We start from the raw sequence: 23,823 nt of genomic DNA, 5'->3' as shown, positions 1-23,823 counted from the left end.
TCCTCAAAGCCAGCCCCTTGCTCACTGACTGTGGGGACACACAGTGGGGGCCTCATGTCCCAGAGCCATCAGACTCTGCACATGGCTGGACATAGCTGTCCATGTCCCAAGGTGGGGGCACCAATGGTTCAGGGCATCTGGCAAGGCCTGGAGTGATCAGGCAGGTGGATGCCCAGCCTGAAGGTGGAGAGGTAGGTCCCACAAGCATCCAGGTGTGTGTGTGTGTGTGGTGCGGGGGGGCAGCCCTCCAGGGTTTGTCTGGACTCAGCAGCACCTGATTTCTGGCTGGTGTCCCTGCCCTTGCCCTTCTGCACCCCAGGTCTGGACGCAACCTCCATGCCCTGAGGCAGGCATCTGGGGTCCCAAACCTACTCCCAAGTCCTGGGTGTATTTTTCCTCTGCATCCCCTGCACCCTGACCATTTGTCTGGGCTTCTCAACACTGGGCCAACTTCTTCAGAGGCAAAGCAGCACCAAGACTGGCTCAAACCTGGGTCTGGCCCAGGGCCCCACAAGTGCCTTTCCAGGTGAGATATGGTGAAGCTCCCAGAGCACTTCCAGTGTGGATGTGGCCTGCTTATCTGCTGGAAGGTTGTTTTTTTCCTTCCTGCTGTTTTTCTTCTTGCCCCTTTTCTTCTCATTCCTGGAGCTGGCACTGAATCCACCGCTCTCAGCGGCCGTTTTTTCTATTTTTTATTGGGTAGGACAGAGAGAAATTGAGAGGGGTGTGGGAGCTAGAGAGCGAGAGACACCTGCAGACCTACTTCACCACTCATGAAGCTCTCCCCCCAACCCCCGACTGGTACGGAGCAGGGGCTCAGGGTCCTTGCACTTAATCTGGTGCACCCCTAGGTTACTTTTTTTTTTTACACCAGGGTCTAATGCATCCATGATCCCACTTCTCCCAGCAGACTCTTTAATTCCAGACAGAGAAAGGAGACACCACAGCATGATCCACTGCTGCTGAAGTGTCCCCCAGTGCCATCCACAGTGCTCCCACGTGCTGGTGGTGGACACGGTCCCTCACATATGGTGAGGCAGACTCTCGGGAGGCCATCTCCTGGTTTCTCCTTTGCAAAGATGTGCTGTGCATAGCAGTGGGGGGGGGGGGCAGCAGACACCCTCGGAGGTTGGGAGGCACTGTCAGGTTTATTTATTCCTACTCAACAGAACCCCAAACACAGGAGCAGCTCTGCACGTCGCTAGAAACCACAGCTAGGCTAGCTCCAAAACAATAGAAATTTGAAACTACAAAAGATGAGTGTGTTCAGCAAATATAAACGGTGGTTTCGGCTGTGCTGAGCCTCTGTCAGACTATTTACAGAGCCTGGCATGGGCTCAGATCTCGCCCGCCTCCTTCTCCTCCGACCTGCGCGAAGTTGTCCTGCCGTTGGAGCCCTCCAGCCTCCAGTCGGTGCCCCGGTCACCTCGTCCACGATCCCAGGAATCCTCCCTTGAGGTCCGCTCTCTGGAGAACCTGGGAGACAGGGACAGAGGCCTGGCTCCTCAGAAAGCACGGCCTGCCACAGTGGGTCCCCTCAGCTCCCCTTTAGATGGAAGACGCCACAGGCCACTCCCTCCAGCAGCCCCACCTTGACCCCACACCACCAACAGGAGGAGCTCTCCCCAGGTCAGATGAGCAAGGAATGAGGGCAAGCAATGTAAAGATTAAAACAGCATGCCACCATGTCAGTAGCAGGACAGCAGGTGTGACCCCAACCAACATCACAGAGCAAGCTCTGGTTGATCTCTCAGTAAAGATGCCTTTTAAATAAAGTCCCACAAGGCAGAGGGAGGAGGGAGGAGGAAGCAGGGCCAGGGCAAGACACAAGTGTCAGGGGCTCTGAAGACTGTGCCTCCAAGAACACAGCACCTCCATCCCTCTCCTGGAACCACCTGCTGCTCTCAACTCAGGGGCTCCCACAGCCAGGACCCAGCCAGGCTTGGAGCCTGTCACTCCAGGTCTGGGTCAAGGACACTCCCTGCAGAAGCAGAGCAAAGGGTTCTCCTGGCCACAGCGAGGGGCCATAGCAGTTACTTGTATTTTGCACTCCGGTCCCTTGACGTCCTGCGGTGACCCCGACTGTGGCTCCGAGAACGGCTTCGGTGGCGCCGGTGTCTGTCTCGGGAGCGTGACCTGGAAGACTTCCGCCGCTCTCTGGAGGTGGATCTGGACCGCCTGCGGCGCCGGTCCCGGGAGCGCGACCTGCAGACAGCAGGAGACTGAGGCCTCCTCAGCAAGCTGGGCCTTGCCACTGCCCGAACCCCACTGTGGTCCCCCTCCCCTAATCTCTAGTCAGAACTACAGGGACTGTGGACCAGGTAGCACTGTGGTTAGGGTTAGACTGACCATCACAAGGTTTAGAGTATTATCTCTGGCATAACATGTACCAGTGAGATGCTCTGGTTCCCTCTCTCACTCATGTTAAAAAAAGTAATAATAAATAATAATAATAATAATAATGGGAGTCAGATATTGACTCACAAAGTGGAACACATAGTGACCACAAGCAAGGACCTGGGCTCAAGCACAAGGGAAGCTTCATGACTGGTGGAGCAGTACTGCAGGTGTATCTCCTCTTCCTCCTATCAAAAAATAAAAATGCCACCGGGAACCAACTGTGTAGTGGTACAGGCACAGAACTCAAGCCATAGCCCTGGTGGCACAAAAACAAAAAGGAGTGCCCGCTGACCCTTCTGCTGCAATGAACCCCATCCCAGGGTTTGGGGGTTACAGAGGCGTACTGAGTCTTGCCCTTGCCTGCCCCTCACCCCTAGCACCAAGAAGCACAAAGGGTGGGTAATAAGATACACACACACACACACCCACCTCCTTCGATCTCTGGTTCTGGATCCCGACCTGAAAAGGGAAAAAAGGTGAGACTCCCACAGAGAGCTCCACCCTCAACACTGGCTTCCCAAACACCGGTGTCTTTGGATTACAGTTAAATTGTCAGCTCGTGAGGAGGGCTGCCCCACCCAGTGGCCCTGGGACAGAGGCCAGTTCTAAAGCCTCAGGGAACACCCAGTGTTAAGGCTGTACAAATGTTCACAAAGGGGCCCCACAAATGCTAAGGAGGGTGCTAGACAGAGCACTGCAGCTAGAAGCCACCCAGAATGCAGTTTGTGTAACACCTGCCAGAGTGTGTGTGCGTCACGCACAAGCGCATGCCTGTTTTAAAGCAGAGCACTACTCAGCTCTGGCTTATAGTGGTGCCAGGGATAGAACCTGGAAGCTCAGGGACTCAAGCATTAAAGTCATTTGCAAAATCACTATGCTCTTTCCCCAGCCTGACAACACCTGCCAGCAGTTACCACTCCTGTATCCCAGGAGTTAAAAGGAATTTCACAGAACTTAAACTCCCCAGACTGGTTCTCACGGAGTGTTACGGGGCTGAAGGTGGCTCAGGAAGAGAGACCTGCGTTTATGAGGCCCGAGCCTTGATTCCCCGGCACTGCAATAAAAAAGGAAAAGGTTTTCATTTGCTCAATTTTCAGCCTAGCTTATGGTGGTGCAGGGGATTAAACCTGGGACTCTGTAGCTTCAGACATGACTCTCTGTGGAACCAGTGTGCTATCTCCCCCACCCAGGTAAAAGTAGTTTTTAAAAAACAGTCACAAAGAACTGCGGTCAGGAAGAAGCCTCAAAGGGTAAAACACAAGTCCTGCAGGTGTGAAGCCTCAGGTCTTATGGCTGCTGGTAAAGTGGCTCTGTGAGTTCTATTTCTGCTATTTCTGCAAAGAACGTCATCAACAAAATGAAAGACAGCATGTGGAGTGGCCCTGGAGATGGTGCGCTGGGTAAACAGTATTAAGGACTCTCAAGCATGAGGTCCACAGTTCAATCCCCAATATCACACATGCCAGAATGATGCTTGGGCTCGCCCTCTCCCTCTCTCTCATCTGTCATGTGAATAAAAGCACAGAATGGAAGGAAACAGCTGCCAACTATGTGATGAGGGGTTAACAGTCAAAATACTCCAACTCCTTCGGCTCAACAGAGTAAACCACCCAACTACAGACGGGCAGAGAGAGAGTGTCAATACACATTTATTTTATTTTTTATCAGAACACTGCTCAGTTCTGACTTATGGTGGTGCAGAGGATTGAACCTGAGACTTTGGAGCCTCAAGCATGACAGTCTCTGCATAACCATTATGCTATCTACCCTCCGCCCCCCCCTTTATTATTAAAGATAACATTTTATTTTTTATTTAATCAACTTCTGGATAGAGACGGAGAGAAACTGAGAGGAGGAGGAGACAGAGAGGAAAAGAGACAGGGAGACATCTGCAGCCCTGATTCACTACTTGTGAAGCTGTCCCCTTGCAAATAGGGACCAGGGGCTTGAACCTGCGTCCTTGTGTACTATAATGTGTGCAATTAGCCAGGTGTGCCACTGCCAGGCCCCTCAATACACATCTTTCCTGATAGGACAGAGAAGGGCGCCAGGTCCACAAACAGGTGCTCCACATAATTCACCAGCAGGCAATGCAGACCCGGGCCACCGAGACAACTCACACAGGCCACACGCATCAATGAGGGCGTGGAGCAAAGGGAGCTGAGTGTGAGGCCTACTCCGAAGATCAGAGGCACACTGGCAGCAGCAGCAGTCTCCCGGAGGTGCCTACCCACGACTGGAACAACTGGCTCAGACATGCCAGGGAAGAACAGGCCTGGTGGGGTGCATGGGATGGTGGGCCAAGCCTGGAGCCCAGGATTCGGCGGCGGGGTGAGCCCTGACACCCTGCAAGTGCACCTACCAGACAGGAGCGAGGGCCTACCTGCACCCTGAGCACACAGTTCGCTCAAGTCACCCCCACAATGCCAGAGTCTCTGCAGCCTTTCTCAGGTCAAAGGAGTGTGACAACCCTGGCTCAGCCTCTCCTGGATCCCAGACACAGCATCCCCCCAAAACACACACACACACACACACACACACACACACACACACACACACACACACACACACTGCAGGTCTTCCCTGGTCACTCCAGGCCAATAACTGGGAGTTTCTGTCTCTCTTGAGTACAGCCTACCTGCTCCCACCCCTCCTGCCCTGCCCACCTTGTGGACACCAGAACCCACCAGCAGCCCAGCCCCTGTGCCCAGGTGTGCTGGGGACAGTGCCTCATAGCTGTGTGCTCCCAGTGGACCACACTCTGGCTTTCCTCTACCGACCAAGGGCTCCCCAGAACCCCCACAGCAGGAAAAGCAGGCACCCTGGGCTCACCTCCTGCTCAGCCGCTCCTCTCGCTCCCTCTCCTCTCTCCTCCTCAGGCGGTCCAGGTTTCTCTTCTCCTGCTTTTCAGCTACAGTTTTCTAAATACATGAAGGTTGAGAAATAAGAAGAGCAAGTTAACAATGGCCTTTGGCAAGATCTCAGAGCTGGTCAAGCCCAATCGTAAGCCTCTGAGGACACACACACTGATTGTACCTCACAGCACACTCGTCTACAGTTTCTCATCAACCCAAAGGACAGTCCCCCAACCACAGATACAGAGCGAGACTGGAGCTGGCTCCTGCTCCCCAGCACCCGTCCTCAGGGTCTGAGAGCTTCCAACACTTGCGCAGGCCTGACAGCAATGGAAACACGGCAGGTTGGGAGAAGCCAGAGACCCCTGTGGACCACCACCATCCCTGGCCGCACCCTCCAAGCCCTTTGGTGTGGCCAGCTCTCTGCTGGGCGAGGATGGGGGCCGGCTGTGCTCTCAGCATCTCCCATGAAGGAAGCCACCCGCTGGCACCCCCAGCTGTCTGTCAGTGAGCGAGCGTCAGAGGCTGCTGGTACTGCCCGGTCCGGGTGAGGGCAGCCCACACTTCCCCGCATGCCAGGAGCACTCCTCCTCACAGCCTGGACTCTCTGCTGTGAGGCGAGAATGAGGGCCACACCCAGCCAGCCTGCCCAGGACGCCCAGATGCTGGCTGTTCACATACCCTCAACTGGTCGAGTTTCTCACGGATCTGAATGAAACCCAGGTGCAACTTGCCCCCGAAGTGGTCGGCCAGGCGCCGGTCGTTGTCGTGGAGACCGAGGTAGGCAGAGCAGACCTCGCAGACTCGCAGCTTCTGCTGCTGGAAGCTGGACGCAGGCATGGAGTTCCGGTACTCCTCCTGGGGGTGGGGGGTTGTTGGACTGTGAGGCCACAGGTGCCACCAGGGGCCCAGCCCCCAGAGGAAAAAAAACCCCGAAGGACCACAGAGTCCCTATAGAGGGACTCGACGGAGCCTGGCACCTCCATCCCCAGGACTGGAGGGGAGTGTGGGACCTCAAAGACCCAAAACAGGGTATTAAAGGACAAAAGAAAAAACAAAGCAGGCACATGGCGCTTGTGAAGCTATTCCAGCCCTTTCTGTACTTTGGAAACTAAGGGCTGGGGAGACAACGTAAGGGTTATACAAATGACTTCTGTGCCCAAGGTGCTGAGGCGCCAGGTCTAACCACCCCACTAAAAGCCAAAACTGAGCAGAGCTCTGGTTAGAAAGAAAGGAAATGTCACAGAGCACTAGTCTTCAAAATAAATCCTAGTGGTCGGAGTGAAAAGCCAATCAGTGCAGCCAGGCAAATGGGCCAGCTGGTATAGTGCAGAGCTTGGGTGTCAAAGGCTCCTGGCTCGATTCCTGGCACCGTGAACAGGAGTACTGCTCTGGCCTCTCTTGCTCACGTGCAATCTCTCTCCTAGGCAGGCCAGCCAGGAAACCCACCACACCAGCTGGGTGACAGAGGGCATCCACCGTGACAAGAATGTGGGAAAGGGAAGCTGCGGAAACGTGAACACCGAGTCCCTGACTCAGTTTCTGCACCACACAGCCAGACCCGCCACATGCCTGGGGCTCCCCACTCAACACCCCAGCTTCTTTCTCTACAGCAGCCTGCAATGGCCTTTCACAGCTCACCACCCCGGGAGAAGCAGCAGTGAGGCTGACACTGTATGAGGTGTCAGCAGGGGAGACACAGTCCGGCCCATGTGGACTGACACCCAGGCCTGCCACACAGCAGCCTGCCAGCGATAACCAGCTACAACTCAAGTCTGTGTCAGCTCTCAAAAGGCTACATTCTCCTTCTCTAAGGTATTTTCTCACCGACCTCAGCTTCTTTTTTCTTAGTGCGAACTTTCTCCACTTCTGTGAGAATCTTTTGCGACTCATCCACATTTCCCTCAGCTCCCAGCTGCTCAGCTTTAGCAAGAAGCTTTCCAATTTCTTCGTTCAACTCGTGTACTTTTTCTGCCTGAAGGGAGGAGGAGAAACAAGCAGACATCGCTGCATTTCTGGGCCGTTCCAACAAAAACAAGGGGCCAGCCCAAGGTCCTTGCTGGGTCTCACTGGCACCACTCCAGGACACATCCTGGCTGCACCAGTGCACCCCCGAACCGTGATGATCACCATACCCCCAATGCCACTGGGTTTGCCAGGTCAACTGTGCTGGTCATACCCAGGCTGTCTGTCTTGTCTCCTATTACAAACACCACTGGGGACAGAGCAACAGGAGTCTGGGTTGGAATTTATAAACAGTATTTACTGCCAGTAAATACTTTGCACGTGTGAGGCCGCAAGTTCCATCCCCAGAACCAAAACGAAAGGCGGTGCCTTTGTTCCAGCCAGCAGGTGTGTCTGAGAGGGCTTTTAGGAAACAGAAGCAACAGTGGAGAGATAAGGCCTACAGGAAAGGGCACTCACTGCTGACTGTCCCTGCCTTCCTCCTGCCCACCTGCCGCCCGAGGTGGGCAGCTAGTGACCACACAACCCGGGTTTGTGTGTCAGTGACTCCAGCCCCACCTTGGCAGAGACTTCAGCACTGATCTCCTCCTGCGTCTCGGCCAGCCGCTTCTTGGCAAGCTCGGTTCTCCGGTCACACTCGGCGATGAAGGACTCCAGGTGATCCATGGCCTAGCTCAAGAGAAGCAGAGCACTCAGGTCTGCACAGGCTCGGTCTGGGAACCCTTCACCTGGGCTGGCTGCTGAAAGCCTGTGCTTCAAGGGGTGACCTTAAACTACCGCAGGCGGCACGAATGTGGCCACATTAACTCAGGGGCTTTGCTGAACCCAGTGATCATTCAGAAGCATGGTTTCCTTAGTTGATTTATGTGTTTCTGAATTCGTTAAAGGATCCCCAACCCTCAATAACATTTCCAAGAAATTTCTGACTGGTAAACAGAGCTCGAGGGATGAGCGGGCTGGACTGGAGGAGAGCCCTCTGCTGGCAGTAGAGGGAGATGACAGGATGTACTCACTGGTCTCTGAGAGCCACGTAAATATTATTCCCTCATGTTCTGAGGGGTGAGTCCCCCCTTCCACCTCAAAACAAAACAACAGAACAAATGTTACTGAGAGCTGTGAGTACAGTAAGTTAAGCCTACTGTCTAGAGAAGAACTGTTACTCCTCACCCAGAGATAAAGGGAAAGAAACTACACGTTTAACTGTGTACTCTGCAAAGAGCTGGTGGAGACGTGAGATGCTTGCTTAACAGGCTGTCATGAGCTCGGCAGTTAACTAGCCCCCACCAGTCAAATGGCCCCAAGTAATCCCCCCCCCCCTCTCTCTCACACACACACACACACACACACGACAGATGGCAAGGCCAGACAGAACAACCCATCACCAAAGAGAAAAATAATGCCTTAAGTGGAGATGACAGTGGAGCCAAGTGGGCATCACCCAAATCACTCCCACAGAGAAGGCCAGGAGGGACACCGGGACTTTGGGTTCTTTCAGACATCTAAACCCTCCTGAGGTGAATGCACCTGGGGAAGCCACAGCCTGCCTCCTCACCCCCACACTGGAGAAGGGTAAAGGCGGTAGCATCCTGAAGCACGCTCCCCGATCTCATCCCACAACCCGGGCATTCAGGACCTTTGTCACTGGTCATCCAGATACTCCCTGGTCAACCTTTCATCTGTTCCTGTCACTCCAGCAGGAAAGCCACCAGTTGCCACAGCTTGCCCGTAAGCTGCACTTCCTGAGAAACTGCCAAGAGGGGCTGAGGTCACCTGCCACCTGGCTCACCTGAGACCACAGCTCCTCGAGAGACCAGTGCAGAATTCCTTTACTGTCTGTCCAAACATTGACCTTGAAAGGCAGACAGACTCAGGGATCCAGGACCAGGGGTTAGTGGGAGCCGAACCCATCAGGAACTTTACCACTAAAAGCACCTGTCTGCACCTTAAACAGAATCCAAAGTGGCTAGATCCAGATGCTGGAACTCAAGACTGGACAGTCCAGTAAGCCTCCAACAGAGCGAGCAGTTTCCCTTCCACCACCCCTACATGCTTCTCAAATTTAACTGGTTCAAAAACCAGTGTCAAGTCCATGCATCATGTTCTTGTCGAATGTCACCAGTGACTCAGAAAGTTGTCCCCTCTGACTCGGGAGTGGTTTCTAGCAGCTGGAGCTGGCTGACCCTGGACTCTGCCTGCCCCATATGAGCTGAGAGAAGCCCCTTGCCTCACGGGGCCCTGCACTGGGCTGTATTCTCCACAAAGGTGTCCTAAGCCTAACAGTAATGGATGACAGTCAGACAGAGAAGGCATGATGTGCATGATCCTGACTCCTGCCCGGCCCCCAACACAAGGCAGGAATTGTTGGTGCTGTGATCTTCCACTCTTTGCCTCGCTCATCTGGAAAAGCTTGGAGGGATGAGGTCCTGGAAATGACCCAAGAAAGGATGAGTGGATAGACACATGGACACATGTACACACTGGCCACAAAACACAACTAGGTTGCAGCAAGGGCAAAGTGCAGCCACCTGCCACAAGGTGGAGGGAACCCTAGGGATTCGGAAGAGAAATATATCAGAAGGAAAAAGGAAGGAAGTGTGGATAGAAATCATAATGGTTGGGAGTCGGGCAGTAGCGCAGCGGGTTAAGCGCAGGTGGTGCAAAGTGCAAGGACCGGCATAAGGATCCTGGTTCAAGCCCCGGCTCCCCACCTGCAGGATGGTTGCTTCACAAGTGGTGAAGCAGGTCTGCAGGTGTCTGTCTTTCTCTCCCCTCTCTGTCTTCCCCTCCTCTCTCCATTTCTCTCTGTCCTCTCCAACAAGGATAACATCAATAACAACAATAATAAATACAACAATAAAGCAACAAAAGGGAATAAATAAATATTTAAAAAAAAAAAAAAAAAGAAATCATAATGGTTATGTGGTCCGGGAGGTGGCGCAGTGATAAAGCTTTGGATTCTCAAGCATGAGGTCCCAAGTTTGATCCCTTGGAGCACGTGTGCCAGAGTGATGTGTCTGGTTCTCTCTCCTCCTATCTTTCTCATAATTAAATAAAATCTTTAAAAAAAAAAAAAAAAGAAAAAAAGAAAAAGAAAGAAAAAAAGCAATAATGGTTATGCAAAGAGACTCTCAGATTCAATCCAGTGTCCCAGGTTCAATCCCCCATGCCACCATAAACCAGAGCTGAGCAGTGCTTTAGTTAAAAAAAAAAAAAAGACAGGGAGTTGGATGGTAGCACCGCTGGTTAAGTGCACATGGCGCAAAGCACAAGGACCGGCATAAGGATCCCGGTTCGAGCCCCCTGGCTCCCCACCTGCGGGGGGGGGGGGGGGTCGCTTCACAGGTGAAGCAGGTCTGCAGGTGTCTCTCTCTCTCCCCCTCTCCGTCTTCCCCTCTGCTGTCCATTTCTCTCTGTCCTATCCAACAACAATGATGACATCAATAACTACAACAATAAAACAATAAGGGCAACAAAAGGGAACAAATAAATATTAAAAAAAAAAAAAAAAGACAGGTCTGACCCACATGTGGACATAAACTCAAAGCAAGTCAGTGCATGTGACACCCAATGTGGTGACCCGAAACAAGGCGGGGCAAGGGGGCTACAGAAGGGCTGAGGGATTTGTCCTCTGTGAAGAAAATTAAGGGAAGGCCACTCAGGGATGTCCATGTCTTGAATGAAGTGACTGAGTGTGACCTTCCAGAGTGCAGGAGGGTCCCCTCTGGCACAGCAGAGAGCAGACACACCAGCTACAGATGCAACTATGAAACACAACCTCACAAGACAAGTGGAGTAATTTTAACAATATTTCCACTCAACTAGAAAAACAAACTCTTCACTGCCAACAAGTGCTGGAGAAATGTGTTCCCTGGAACCTTCCAGGTAGGCTGAGTTGATATGAGTGAGCACCGCTGTTTGGGTGCCAGTGATCAAGTGGAGAAATTCAAAATGCATTTATGTATTCAATGAACAGCATACCCTTTCCTCGGAAATGTCAGGAGAAAGCCCTGAGGAAATTAAGACCCAGAGGAGGGGAGGGGGGAGCCAAAAGGAAGCCAGTCAGGCCAGGAGGTGGCTTTGGCTGCCAGGTAATGGCCCATATGGGGAATGAGCACCTGCACAAGTACCTTTCCACCACTCTGACTGGCAGGGACATGAACATGGGAGAAAGCATAAAGCATCCTCCAGAGAACACTGTGGTGACCAACACTTCTTTTTGGGGGGCCGGGTGGTGGCGCACCTGGTTGAGTGTTATATGTTGCAGTGTACAAGGACCCAGGTTTGAGGCCCTGGTCCCCACCAGCAAGGGGAAAGCTTTGCAAGCAAGGCTGCTGGTGTCTCCCTGTCTCTCTCCCTTTCTCCCCCTTCCCTCTCAATTTCTATCTCTATCCAATAAATAAATAAAGATAATACAAAAAAAGGGGGGGGTTGTCTACCAATATTGTGCATACATGAGATCCTGTCTTCATTCCCAGCATGCCATGGGAAAGAAAAGAAGATCCTTTTGGGGAGCTGGGCGGAAGCGCAGTGGGTTAAACGCACATAGCGCAAGGACCAGCATAAGGATCCTGGTTCGAGCCCCCAGCTTCCCACCTGCTGGAGGCCACTTCGCAAGCAGTGAAGCAGGTCTGCAGGTGTCTATCTTTCTCTCTTCCTGTCTTCCCCAGCTCTCTCGATTTCTCTCTGTCCTATCCAACAACAACTACAACAAGCCCAACAACATGGGTAACAAAATGGGAAAAATGGCCTCTAGGAGCAGTGGATTCCTGTGCAGGCACTGAGCCCCAGCAATAACCCTGGAGGAAAAAAAAAAAAAAAAAAAAAAGATCCTTTTGTAGCCTTTTGACTTTTGCAGCAACATAGCCACTGAAACATAACTATAACTGCAGGAGACAACTCCTAGACTGTTCCAGGGCGGCACCAGCCCTCCTTGCTGCCATGGGAACCTCAGATTCTGCCCGGAGCAACCATGGAACTGTCAACCAACTGGCTCCCAGCAGCTTCCCTGAAAGCAAGTTTGGTGGGGGTCAGGCGTAGCTTACCCAGGAGACCACACATCTTCCCATACACAAAGACCAAAGTTCTGGCCCCAACATCACATGGGAGCACCAGGGGAAGCTGCACAGATAACAGAGAAAACTGCACCACCTCTCTCTCAAACTGAAATAAAAACAAGTTACAGACTGTGCAGTACAGTAGCACATGCCACCATGCATGAGGACCAGGGTTCAAGCTTCCCAGCATCCTCCTGCAGAGACAGGGAAACCTTACAAGCGATGAAGCTCTTCTCCAGGGAGACAGCATAATGGTTCTGCAAAAAGACTTTCGGGGAGTAGGGCGGTAGCGCGTTGGGTTAAGTGCATGTGGCACAAAGCGCAAGGACTGGCCTAAGGATCCCAGTTCGAGCCCCACTCCCCACCTGCAGGGGAGTCGCTTCACAGGCGGTGAAGCAGGTCTGCAAGTGTTTATCTCTCCCCCTGTCTTCCCCTCCTCTCTCCATTTCTCTCTGTCCTAACAACAACAAGATCAATAACAATGAAAACAACAAGGGCAACAAAAGGGGGGAAAATAAAAGGAGTAATGCAGCTGTGTGTGGGTCTGTGTGTGTCTCTCTCTCCCTCTCTCTTCAATTCTCTGTCCCTATCAAAAAGAAAGAGGAAGGCCACCAGTAGTGGTGGATTTGTCATGCAGGTTACAAGCCCCAGTGATAACCGAGCAAAGATAGAAAATAGGGCCCAGATAGTGGCACACCTGGTTGAGCATGCATGTTACAATGCCCAAGGACCCAGGTTTAAACCCCCAGCCCCCACCTACAGAGGGAAAGCTTTATAAGTGGTGAAGCAGTGTTGCAGGTGTCTACCCTCCCCCCCACCCCTTTTTTAATTATCCTTATTTATTGGATAGACAGAATTTGGGCAGAGGGGAGAGAGAGGGAGAGAGACAGATACACCTGCAGTCCTGCTTCAAGAGTTGTGAAGCTTCCCCTCTACAGGGAACAAGGGGCTCAACCAGGCCTTTGTGCCCTATAATGTGCACTCAACCAGGTGCGCCACCACCAGGCCCCTCTCTTTCCTCTCAGCTTCTGGCTCTCAATCTAATAAAGATAATAAATCATGTTTGCTTCTGCCCCGGCATGGTTCAGGGACAGAGCATCTGGGTTGACACCCTGACAGGAGGACAGCAGAGTGGCCATGCAAGACTTTCTCTTTTTTTTTTTTTCCTTTTTAATGTTTTCTTTCTTTATTATTGGATAGAGACAGAGAGAAATTGAGAAGAGAGGGGAAGATAGGAAGAGAGAGAGAGAGACACCTGCAACACTACTTCACCACTCATGAAGCTTTCCCCATGCAGGTGTGGGACCAGGGGCTGGAAGCTGGATCTTTGCACAATGTAATGTGTGCACTTAACCAGGTGCGCCACCTCCTGGCCCCCGAAAGACTTTCCTGAGGTCAGAGATTCAATCTCAGCACCATGATAAGCTAGAGCTGAGCAGTGCTCTGGTAAAATTAAATAAATTCCAGAAAGAGGTACAGGGAGCCTTTGCAACAGTTTTTTTGGACTTCTGGAAATGTTGGTATGCATGAGACCCCTTCTGTTTCATTTGGTTTCAATCCCCCCTGCTTAACACTATTCTATTTACATAACCACTTCATTCTATTTACATAACCACTGTTAACAAGTTCCACCCTCCCTCCAGGGCATTTGTGGTTCAGTGATAGGATTCTCGCCTAATCTGCCCCCTCCTTGTCACACTCTGATTTTCGCCAGTCACTTTTCTCTCCACCCTCTCTATGTCACATCCTGTTTCTACCCTACTTCGCAAGTATATATAAAGACAGCATTGTGAGTTTTACTGTACCTTTAGTTTAGCTTAGCTCGGCTTAGATTGTGCTGCGCCCTGCATGAATAAAGAGATACTGCCTACAGCTCAACCATGAGTCCCTGGTCGTCTGTTACCCGCCTGTTGTTGCGGTGGTCTGGTGTCGGGCTGCACCGCGGAGAAGAGAGCGGACGTCCAGAGCAAAGGGGTACACAAATCTTTATTATAGGATGGAGGGGGAGGTTTGGTTCAGACCACGTGGAGCCAGCCGGCAATGGCCGACCACGGGGGGAGAGCAGGGAGCGAGACCTCAGAGAGGGAGAGCCCAGAGAGAGAGAGGGGAGGGGTGAGGGGGCTTTTTATTGGGCGACAACCAGGGGTGCCGTGTAGGGCCAGGATTGGTTGAAAGGGGGCACTCTAGGATTTTGCGGGGCATAGAAAAACCTGGGGGCGGAGACTGCATCAGAATAACTCCTCAGCAACACCCGCCGGTGAAGCCAGCCCGGTGAAAACAACATGGAAATTTTATAGTAAGCGTGAATTATCTAGCAAAAGGATGCAAACCAGCATTTTCATCAAATCAACAAATCTGTACTTTGAGAAAATACTTTCTTTTTTTTTTTTTTGTTTTAACCAGCACACTATTCAGTCCTGGTTTATAGTGGTGTGGGGGTGAATCTGGGACTCTGAAGCCTCAGGCATGAGTCTCCTTGCATAACCATTATGCTATCTACCCTCCATAAAAAATACTTATTTTTTCTAAGTGACCCTGTAGAGCTAAACAAGTAAAAAGCCCCTTTACTTTAGTAATGTGACCCCAATGCATCCAAACACTGACAGGCACTAAGTAAAAATTTAAAAGCAAGGGGCTGGCAAGACAGTTCACCTAGACAGTGCACCTGTAAGAGCCATGTTCAGGGGCCAGGCAGTGGTGCAGCAGTCTAAGTGCACAGGTTACAGTGCACAAAGACCCAGGTTCCAGCCTTCCGTCCCCACCTGCAGGAGGAAAGCTTTGCAAGTGGTGAAACAGTGCTACAGCAGGTGTCTCTCTATCATCCCCTTTCCCTGTCTAAATAAAGATAACAAAGCGCAGGAACCAGGACAAGGACTCCAGTTCGAGCCCCCTGGCTCCCCTCCTCCTCAGGGTGGGGGGGTCGCTTCACAAGTGGTGGAGCAGGTCTGGCACACTCAGCCGAGCCCAGTCCTACCCCGTCTCCAATCAGGACCCAATGACACCAATCTCCATTGCCTGCCACCTGCCCTCACCCATGATGTAGTGAAGGTACTCCCAGTGATGAAGGGCTAAGCGGCAGCCTGGACTCCGAGAGGACAGACCAACACATCACCAGAGGGCCTCTTAACCGATGCATTCTCAGTGGGAATAAGAGTGAAAGGCGGCCTTCAAGAATAACAAGTCCTAGCTGTTGCCTGCAGACTACAAGCCACAAACTGCTATCAGGGTATCTGGTGCCAAGGTTTCTTGGAGGAGCAGTGGACAAAGCTAAGAGATGCTACTTTATCTAGGCAACCCACTGACTGCTCCGACCAAGCTTTTCATTCCCCAGAGAGAGGAAGGCAACACGGCACTACAGCTTACTACAGTACAGTGGGGGTCAGGTTCAAATTCGGGCTGTGTACTTGGCAAAGCAAGAGCGCTATGTCCATTTTTTTTTTATCTCCAAATTACAAAAAATAAATAGTCTGGTAATGCCATGTGCTGGTAAGAATGTATACACTGCTATCTGTATAAAAAACAATACAAGGTGGTCCAAAAGGTGGTGCAGTGGCTAAGGAACTAGACTCTCGAGCATGAGGTCCTGAGTTCAATCCCCAGCAGCACACGTACCAGAGTGATGTCTGGCTCTTTCTCTCTATTCTCCTATATTCCTCATTAATAAAATACATAAAATCTTAAAAAAAAAAAAAAAATACAGGGGGTCGAGCGCAGCAGGTTAAGCGCACATGGTACAAAGTGCAAGGACCAGCTTAAGGATCCCAGTTCGAGCCCCAGGCTCCCCACCTACAGGGGGGCCGCTTCACAAGTGATGAAGCAGGTCTGCAGGCGTCTATCTTTCTCTTCTCCTGTCTGTCTTCCTCCCTTCTCTCAATTTCTCTCTGTCCTGTCCAGCAACAACAACATCAGTGGCAATGATAACGATAATGACAACAAGGGCAACAAAATGGAAAAAAAATAGCTTCCAGGAACAGTGGATTCCTAGTGCAGGCACCGAGCCCCAGCAATAACCCTGGAGGCAAAAATAAATAAATAAATAAATAAATAAATAAAAGTCTTGCAAGGATGAACACAAGCACCCCCAAAAGCCAACAATTCCTCCCCTGGGAATATACCAAGGCAAGTCCCTCCCTGTATTTGCACCAAAAAGTGACAGTCAAGAATGCTTGCGGCTGGCTGGCTGGGGGGGGGGGGGGGGGGGGGCTCAGAGGAGGATACCAGATTTGCATGTGTGATGCCCTGGGTTTGAGTGCCAGCACTACCTATGTTGGAGTAGTGTTTTAGTTTGTCACTCTCTCAAAATGAAAAGGAAAATTAGTTTGTCACCTACTCAAAATTAGAAAGAAAAATCTAAATATACACACACTTGTAATAGCAAAAACAAACCCCTTGTATCAGGGGCCAAGTGCTGGCACACTCTTTCAAGCATACATATTACCCTGCATAATGATCCTGGTTCAAGCCCCTGGTCCCCACTTAGAAGGGTGAAGCTTCACAAACGGTGAAGCACTGCTATAGGTATCTCTCCTTCTTTTCCTTTACCTCCCTTTCCCTCTCAATTTCTGTCTCTGTTACAAGATCAGAAGAGAAAGCACAAGCAGAACCTGGACTGGAGTTGGTGTACTGCACCAAAGTAAAAGTCTCTGGGGTGGGGGGGTGGCTGGGGAGAGCACAGGTCCTGGAAAAGGATGACAGAGGACCTAGTGGGGGTTGTATTGTTATGTGGAAAAGTGAGAAATGTTATGCATGTACAAACTATTGTATTCACTGTCAAATGCAAAACAATAATCCCCCAATAAAGGAAAAAAAAAAAAAAGGTCTGTTAAAAAAAAAATTTAAGAAAAAAATGACAACCATTAGGAGCAATGGTGTGTCAAGCAGGCACCAAACACCAGTGATAACCCTGATAGCAATGAAAAAAAAATAAACCAGTAAAACCAAAGAAAACAAACAAAAAACCTGAATCCATCCCAACTGTCTGTGAATAAAAAACTGATATTCAGAGACTACCCAAGCAATAATCAAAATAAACCATGCCCAACAAAGCAGAGCTACAATGTCAAGTGAAAACCAGTAAAGACCACCTTAAACGATGAACCATGTTTAGAAGGTTTGAAAGTAAATAAAAATAAGCAAACACTGTTGGAAGAACATAAAATCAAAGACAGCACAATGGCTATGCAAATGCCTTTCATGCTTGGGGTTCTGAGATGCCCTGCCACCCTGAGCCAGAGCTGAGCGGCACTCCGGCAACTAAGGATGACAAATGCTCGTTCTCCATGTCAGCCATCTAACCCAGGGCCTCAGACAAGCCACGCACTCTTATCACCGAGCTACATCCCCAGCCAAGAAACATTCCTTAAAAGAATACATACAAAACTCAGAAAACTGTTAGGGAGTTGGACACAAGAACAGTACAGGTCACACTGCAACTCTGTGAGGGCTGCAGTACAGTACAGGATGACAGTCATGCATTACTTGGCTCTTTGTGATAAGAGTCGATGAATACCAAATAAAACTTACATCCAATTCAAAAAACAGGTCCCTTTCTTTACTTGCGATCTCATAATCTGCACGGAGGGCCAAGTCGTGGATTTTGGTACATTCTCCTAAATCCATGCGCTGTGAAAAACAAGAAAAGTACACGTGAGCCAGTTCACTGCAGAACAGCTTGACCTGTAATGAGCTGTCACCAAAATCAGCAGTGCTTTTCTGAAGATAAAACTATGAGGGACAATAGCACATTGGCGACTTGAGGAAACTGTGATTACACGACACTCGGAACTTTGGACTTAACCCAACTCACAGCTCTTTTAGACCCAGGGATAGCTGGACTGATGACGAAAGCTTACCAACTAACTTGCCTTTGCCTTTCCTCGCCAGCAGCAGTTGTCTCTGAATGGCAAGGAAAAAGAGCCAGATGACAGCATTTTCTTTTTCTTTTTAGACAGACAGAGAGGCAGAGGCAGAGAAAGAGATCACAGCACCGAAGTTTCCTTCAATGCAGTGGAGGCCAGGCTCGTGCGTGTCAAGAGCACTGTACAAGCAAGCCATTTTGCTGGCCCAGACTGCACTTTCTGTTTCCAGACATTCTCAGAATCCTGACTACGCAAGATGCTCAGCCCTAAGCTGCAGCAAGGAGAAAGGGCAATAGTAGTAGTCAAGCTTTAGTAATGACAGCCGCCCTCTTCTTGGCTCGGTGCAGCTCTTTCCTCTGAAAGGAAGGGAAAAAACAGGCTGACTCAGAACCAAAGGAACCTTCTAAATGTTCTCCCGACCTCCTTAGTGATCCTGGACAGAGAATCATCCACTCAGCTGCCTCGTTTGAGAAACAAAAGGCTCTTTTACTGACATGAATAGTCTCGTGTGCTATGTGTTGTAAGCAATTGGAAAACTGTTCTTGTTCTTCTAATCCTCGACACAGAACTCTGTGTAGGCCCCCACTCTGGCCATCTAAACAGCAACTGCAACAATGGTGTGCCGAAGACCATGCTAGCAAGTCAGAGTGCAACTTAACAATGCCCAACATGCCAACAGGGAGCCGGCCCAGATGTCCACAATTCCTCCTGAAGATGCTCCCTAGTACTTGAACATCTGACCCTGAAACAAGCAGACAGTTTTCACATTCCATGAGGTAGCAGTAAAACTCTCAAAATGACAGTGGTCTTGTAGAACTGCTATTCCAAGTGGCTGAATCACAGCAGTCTTGAAAAGTCCTGTCTCATTTTTAGTAAATGCATATCCTAGGAAATGAGCAGTATCTCTGGGTCACGAGTGCTAAGGGTCTAAATTCAGTGGATTGTATGTTCTTAAAAAGGGGGTGGGGGGGCGGGCGGTAGCACAGCGGCGCCAAGTACAAAAACCGGTATAAAGATCCCGGTCAAGCTCCCCACCTGCAGGGGAGTCGCTTCACAGGTGGTGAAGCAGGTCTGCAGGTGTCTATCTTTCTCTCCCCCTCCTCTCTCCATTTTCTCTCTGTCCTATCCAACAACGATATCAATGACAATAATCATAACCACAACAACGATAAAACAAGGGCAGCAAAGGGAAAAGTAAAAGTCCGCCAGGAGCAGTGGATTTGTAGTGCGGGCACCAATCCCCAGCAATAACCTGGAGGCGATAAATGAAAATACAAAGAGGGTGTAAGGAGTCGGGCGGTAGCGCAGCGGGTTAAGCGCACGTGGCACAAAGCGCAAGGACCGGCCTAAGGATCCTGGTTTGAGCCCCGGCTCCCCACCTGCAGGAGTCGCTTCACAAGCAGTGAGGCAGGTCTGCAGGTGTCTGTCTGTCTCTCCCCCTGTCTTTCCCTCCTCTATTTCTCTCTGTCCTAACAACGACAACATCAACAACAATAAAAAACAAGGGCATCAAAAGGGAAAATAAGTAAATATAATAAAAAATTAAAATAAAACAAAAAGAAATGACTTTCACAGAAGGGCAACACATTCCATGAAGGGCCTCACTGATGACTCCACACAAGCTCCCCCCAGGCACCTACCGTCCCAGCCAGGATGTCATGAGGGCAGCAGTCCAGAAGATGACTCTTGCAGACACGGTCATCTGTAAACTTGACCCTCTGTCTGGTTTCGTCTCCTGAAATTCATTTGCGGTTTTAAATAAAATGATATTATCACGTTAACCACAAAAGCACACCTGGTACCACAGTTCACCTGGAAGGTTTCCAGACCACCACACACACTATGAAAAGCTGAGCTAGAGACTGATGTTGTCACCTCCAGATGGCAGAGGCTTCCCGAGGCTCTGTGAGACCTGACTGTCACCGTGCAAAGTCAAGGAGTCAGAAGCAAAAAGGCTGGCCCCGCACAAACAGGTGGGCCACACGAAACCAGAACCCACACTAGCCAGAGACCTGTGGCGGCTCACAGCTAGTACTTTTCACCAGCAAGAGTACATTATCAGTCCAGAGATTCTGCTACAGGGAAATGTACAGACCATATCCTGCCCCAAATTATTTTATTTAATGTCACCAGACCACTACCCAGCTCTGGCTTATGGTGGTACGGGGAATTGAACCTAGGACTTCGGAGCCTCGGGCATGAGTCTGTTTGCATAACCATTGTGCTATCTACCCCTGCCCTCCTGCCCCAAATTACATGAAGAAGAAATGTTCAAATTCCATAGCTTACTAACAAGAATCTAGACCTAAGGTTTCTACCTCTCTATCAACTCTCCCTTAAAGAGAGCTGGCATCTGGGAGTCACTTTTAACAAGGCCATACAAAAAAAAAGAAGAAACAGGTTATAGTCAATACACACTGTGCAGTCACACACCTCCTGCATCATCTCATTCTTCAAGGCCTAAGCTGCAGAATTATGCCCACCGTTGTAAAGTTTTAAAGGGAGAGTTTTCTTGCCCACACCTGCAGTGAGGAAGTCAGTAAAGGCAAGTTGGTATGTGACAGACTGGAGCGGTCTGTGAACCACACACAGCTGTGTGACACTGGCAAAGCGACCTATCTTGGGATGTGCTTGCACCCCAGACTACTGTCGTGTCCTTTTCTTGGAAATGTGTTCTCTTGCTGAACTACACTCTCAAAGTTACTTGTGGGGGAAAGGGAGGGGAAAAAAAAAAAAAGCAAACACTTTTTTGTTATAACAGCTTAGAAATTGGGTTTGTGACTCACGGCTCGATGAACATGAGGCTTTTCTGCAACTCCCTTGCAGACTGATGTAGGCAGGCAAAGATACACTGAACCTTTATGAATAAAATAGAGGGCCACAATTGTTCAGTCTGTAGGAAATAAAAATCCGGGAAGCAATTCTACAGCAACTCAATAAACAAGACAGCCAGCCAGCCATCCTCGCCAGGAAGCAGCTACACGGCGGAGCGCCATCGGCTGCACTGGGCCTCGCAGAAAGAAGCCTCGCTCGCTCTCCCGACCGTCCTGCCCTGCTCCTGCCCTGCTCCTGCGCTACCTACACTCACGCGGGGCGCAAGGCTCGGGGAGCTGCCCTGCCCGGGCTCCAGGGCTCAGGATGTAAACACCAGCCTAGGATCCCAAACCCCCAGAGCTTGGGCTGCAGACCGGGGTCCGAGGCCTCATTGCTAAGGGCGTACACCCCGATCCGGGGTCCGAGATCGCACTGTTGGGAGCGTAAACCCTCTCCCGGGGGTCCAGGCCCCATTTGCTCGGGGTGCGTGCGAGAGTTCATGGGATCAGAGACCACCGAGCAAAACGCGGTAGCCAACTGCTAAGAGTCCGAGCCAGGCCCGAACTCAAGCCCAGGGTCCGAGACCCACTACCAGTCTGAGTCCTGGGTCCGAGCGGACAAAGCCGGAGCCGGAAGCCGGGGGAGGCGCGGGCGCGCGCAGGCGCAGTGGGCGGCCCCCCCCCTCAGACCGCCGGGTCCCCCGCCCCCCAGCGGCGCCAGAGCTGCCGCCAGACTCACCGTCCCGGGCCGTGCCCATAAGCTGGTCCAGCAGGGCCCGCATCTGCGCCTGGGCGGACATGGTGGCCAGCGGGGGCGGGGGCGAGGAAGGGGGCGGCTGCGACAACACCTCTCAGCGGCAGCGGGGAAAGCTGGTCGCGTCGGCCTCTTACCGCTCAGCTACTTCCGCTGCGGGAGCCGATGGGAGGAAGTGCGTCAGCCCTGCGACGGGGCTGCCGGGAAATGTAGTTTTCTGTCTGGGATGGGGTTTCAGATGTTCCAATAAATACAGTCTGAATCCAGGAAAGGTGTGTGTGTCCTCCGGGGCCATGTGCTGCTGGCCTGTTACTCGGTCTCTCAGACTCACAGTTGTGCAATGGAGTTTCCAAAGGAGCTTTTCACGTGATTCCTGGCAATGGCGAATGAATGAATGTGGGGTTCTGATCACACATTCTGCTAGTTACTCAAAGGGTGCGCAAGACACAAATTCGGGTGCCGTCCTAGCATTGCAGGGGACGGCTTCCTCGCTGTGTTTGCTCAGGTCCACCACCTCTCTGCTTCAGTCTGCTGCTGAAATACTAGTCACTGTACCCCCAGCTTTTCACCTGGAAGACAACAACCTCCACATCCTCTGGACCTCCTCTGTCTCCCTGTATACCAAACAGTGTTCACAAAGCAGAAGGTTGTTGCGGGGGGGGGGGGGGGGGACTTTTCGTAGATTCAAGGTGTCAGGGGGACAACACAGGGTACAGGGCGTCCTGGGGAGCACGAACACTTTGATTTCACTGGGTTTGCGGCTCCAGACAGACTATGACCCACATAGTCAACGACTGCCACCTCTCCAGATTCAAAGGAGGTCTCGAAACTTTACATCGGGCTCAACCTGACGCTGTTGACTGGCTACGGAAGAAGGGCAAACACTAGAAGAAAAACTGGGTTTGCACACCTGGAACTGTGATGCACAATTGTTTGCACTGAGATTGCACACGTGGAACTGTGATGCACGCTGGTGAATGGTTTTCACACCATACTACATGAAGTGGGAGTTTATTTAATCGGGCCAATAAATGTGGGCTCCGGTGTGACATTAGAAGGGTGTAAGAGGGAGTCGGGCGGTAGTGCAGTGGGTTAAGCGTACATGGCGTAAAGCACAAGGACCGGCTTAAGGATCCCGGTTCGAGCCCCTGGCCCCCACCTGCAGGGAAGTGGCTTCACAGGCGGTGAAGCAGGTCTGCAGGTGTCTGTCTTTCTCTCCCCCTCTCTCTGTCTTCCCTTCCTCTTTCCATTTCTCTCTGTCCTATCTAACAATGACGACATCAATAACAATAATAACTACAACAATAAAAAACAAGGGCAACAATAGGGAAAAATCAATAAATAAAGAAGGGTATAAGAGGAGGGGGCATGTACAGAGGAGGTTTTTTTTTAATATTTATTCCCTTTTGTTGCCCTTGTTTTTTTATTGTTGTTGTTATTGTTGTTGTTACTGTCATCATTGTTGGATAGGACAGAGAAATAGAAAGAGAAGAAGACAGAGATGGGGAGAGAAAGATAGACATGAACTAGGTGGTGGTGCACCCAGTTGTGAGCACAGGTTACAATGCACAAGGGTGTAGTTCAACCCCTCAGTTCTCATCTGCAGTGGTTAAAGCTCCAGGAACAGTGAAGCAGTGCCACAGGCGCCTCTCTTGCTCTCCACCTATCTTCCCCTTCCCTCTCGATTTCTATCAAGTAATTAATATAAAAATAATGAAATTTACATTATCTTTAAAAAGAAAGGGACTGGATAGTGGCAAACCTATCTGAGTGCACACATTACCATGTGCAAGGAACAAGGTTCAAGCCCCAGTCCTCACCTGCAGGAGGGAAGCTTCAAGCAATATTTGAAGCCATGCTGCAGGTATCTCTTTCTCTCTCTCTCTCTTTTTTAAACCAGAGCACTGCTCAGCTCTGGCTTATGGTGGTGTGGGGGATTGAATATGGGTCTTTGGAACCTCAGGCCAGAGAGTCTCTTTGCATAACCATTATGCTATCTACCCCACCCTCTTTCTCTATCTCCCCTCTCAATTTCTTTGTCCTGTCTAATATATATATATATATATATATATATATATCCCTGTGACAAGGCTCTGGAGACGGCACGGTAGTTGTCCAACCTGG

General features: G+C 50.7%; 1 protein-coding gene across 2 annotated transcripts; it reads right to left on the bottom strand.

Moving 5' to 3' along the window:
* Window positions 1-1,129: 1,129 nt before the first annotated feature.
* On the bottom strand, window positions 1,130-21,852 carry LUC7L (LUC7 like). 2 transcript variants are annotated; one of them, XM_060172701.1, is made up of 11 exons: window positions 21,685-21,833; window positions 20,919-20,989; window positions 19,773-19,867; window positions 17,798-17,896; window positions 7,779-7,889; window positions 7,087-7,230; window positions 5,937-6,113; window positions 5,233-5,321; window positions 2,830-2,859; window positions 2,038-2,205; window positions 1,130-1,476 (listed from the first exon to the last, which is right to left on the bottom strand). In XM_060172701.1, the coding sequence occupies exons 4-11, from the start codon at window positions 17,891-17,893 to the stop codon at window positions 1,338-1,340; spliced, it is 954 nt and encodes a 317-aa protein (XP_060028684.1). In that variant the 5' UTR covers window positions 17,894-17,896; window positions 19,773-19,867; window positions 20,919-20,989; window positions 21,685-21,833; the 3' UTR covers window positions 1,130-1,337. The 2 variants fall into 2 exon arrangements, with proteins under 2 accessions (XP_060028684.1, XP_007528032.1); XM_007527970.3 differs by lacking the exon at window positions 20,919-20,989 and having other exon boundaries at window positions 21,685-21,852.
* Window positions 21,853-23,823: the final 1,971 nt, after the last annotated feature.

Source organism: Erinaceus europaeus, chromosome 15, assembly GCF_950295315.1.
Source record: "Erinaceus europaeus chromosome 15, mEriEur2.1, whole genome shotgun sequence".
Classification (NCBI taxonomy): domain Eukaryota; kingdom Metazoa; phylum Chordata; class Mammalia; order Eulipotyphla; family Erinaceidae; genus Erinaceus; species Erinaceus europaeus.
The sequence above is the reverse complement of the archived record's forward strand: the minus strand, read 5'-3'. Positions and strand labels throughout refer to the sequence as shown.

Excerpts from the sequence above, each read along its gene's own strand:
- LUC7L (XM_007527970.3), bottom strand. The coding sequence starts at position 21,745 with ATGTCCGCCCAGGCGCAGATGCGGGCCCTGCTGGACCAGCTTATGGGC. Across the intron at positions 17,897-19,772 it reads ATGACATCCTGGCTGGGACG|CGCATGGATTTAGGAGAATG; the intron begins GTAGGTGCCTGG and ends TGTTTTTCACAG. Across the intron at positions 7,231-7,778 it reads GTGCTGAAGTCTCTGCCAAG|GCAGAAAAAGTACACGAGTT; the intron begins GTGGGGCTGGAG and ends TCCTCCCTTCAG.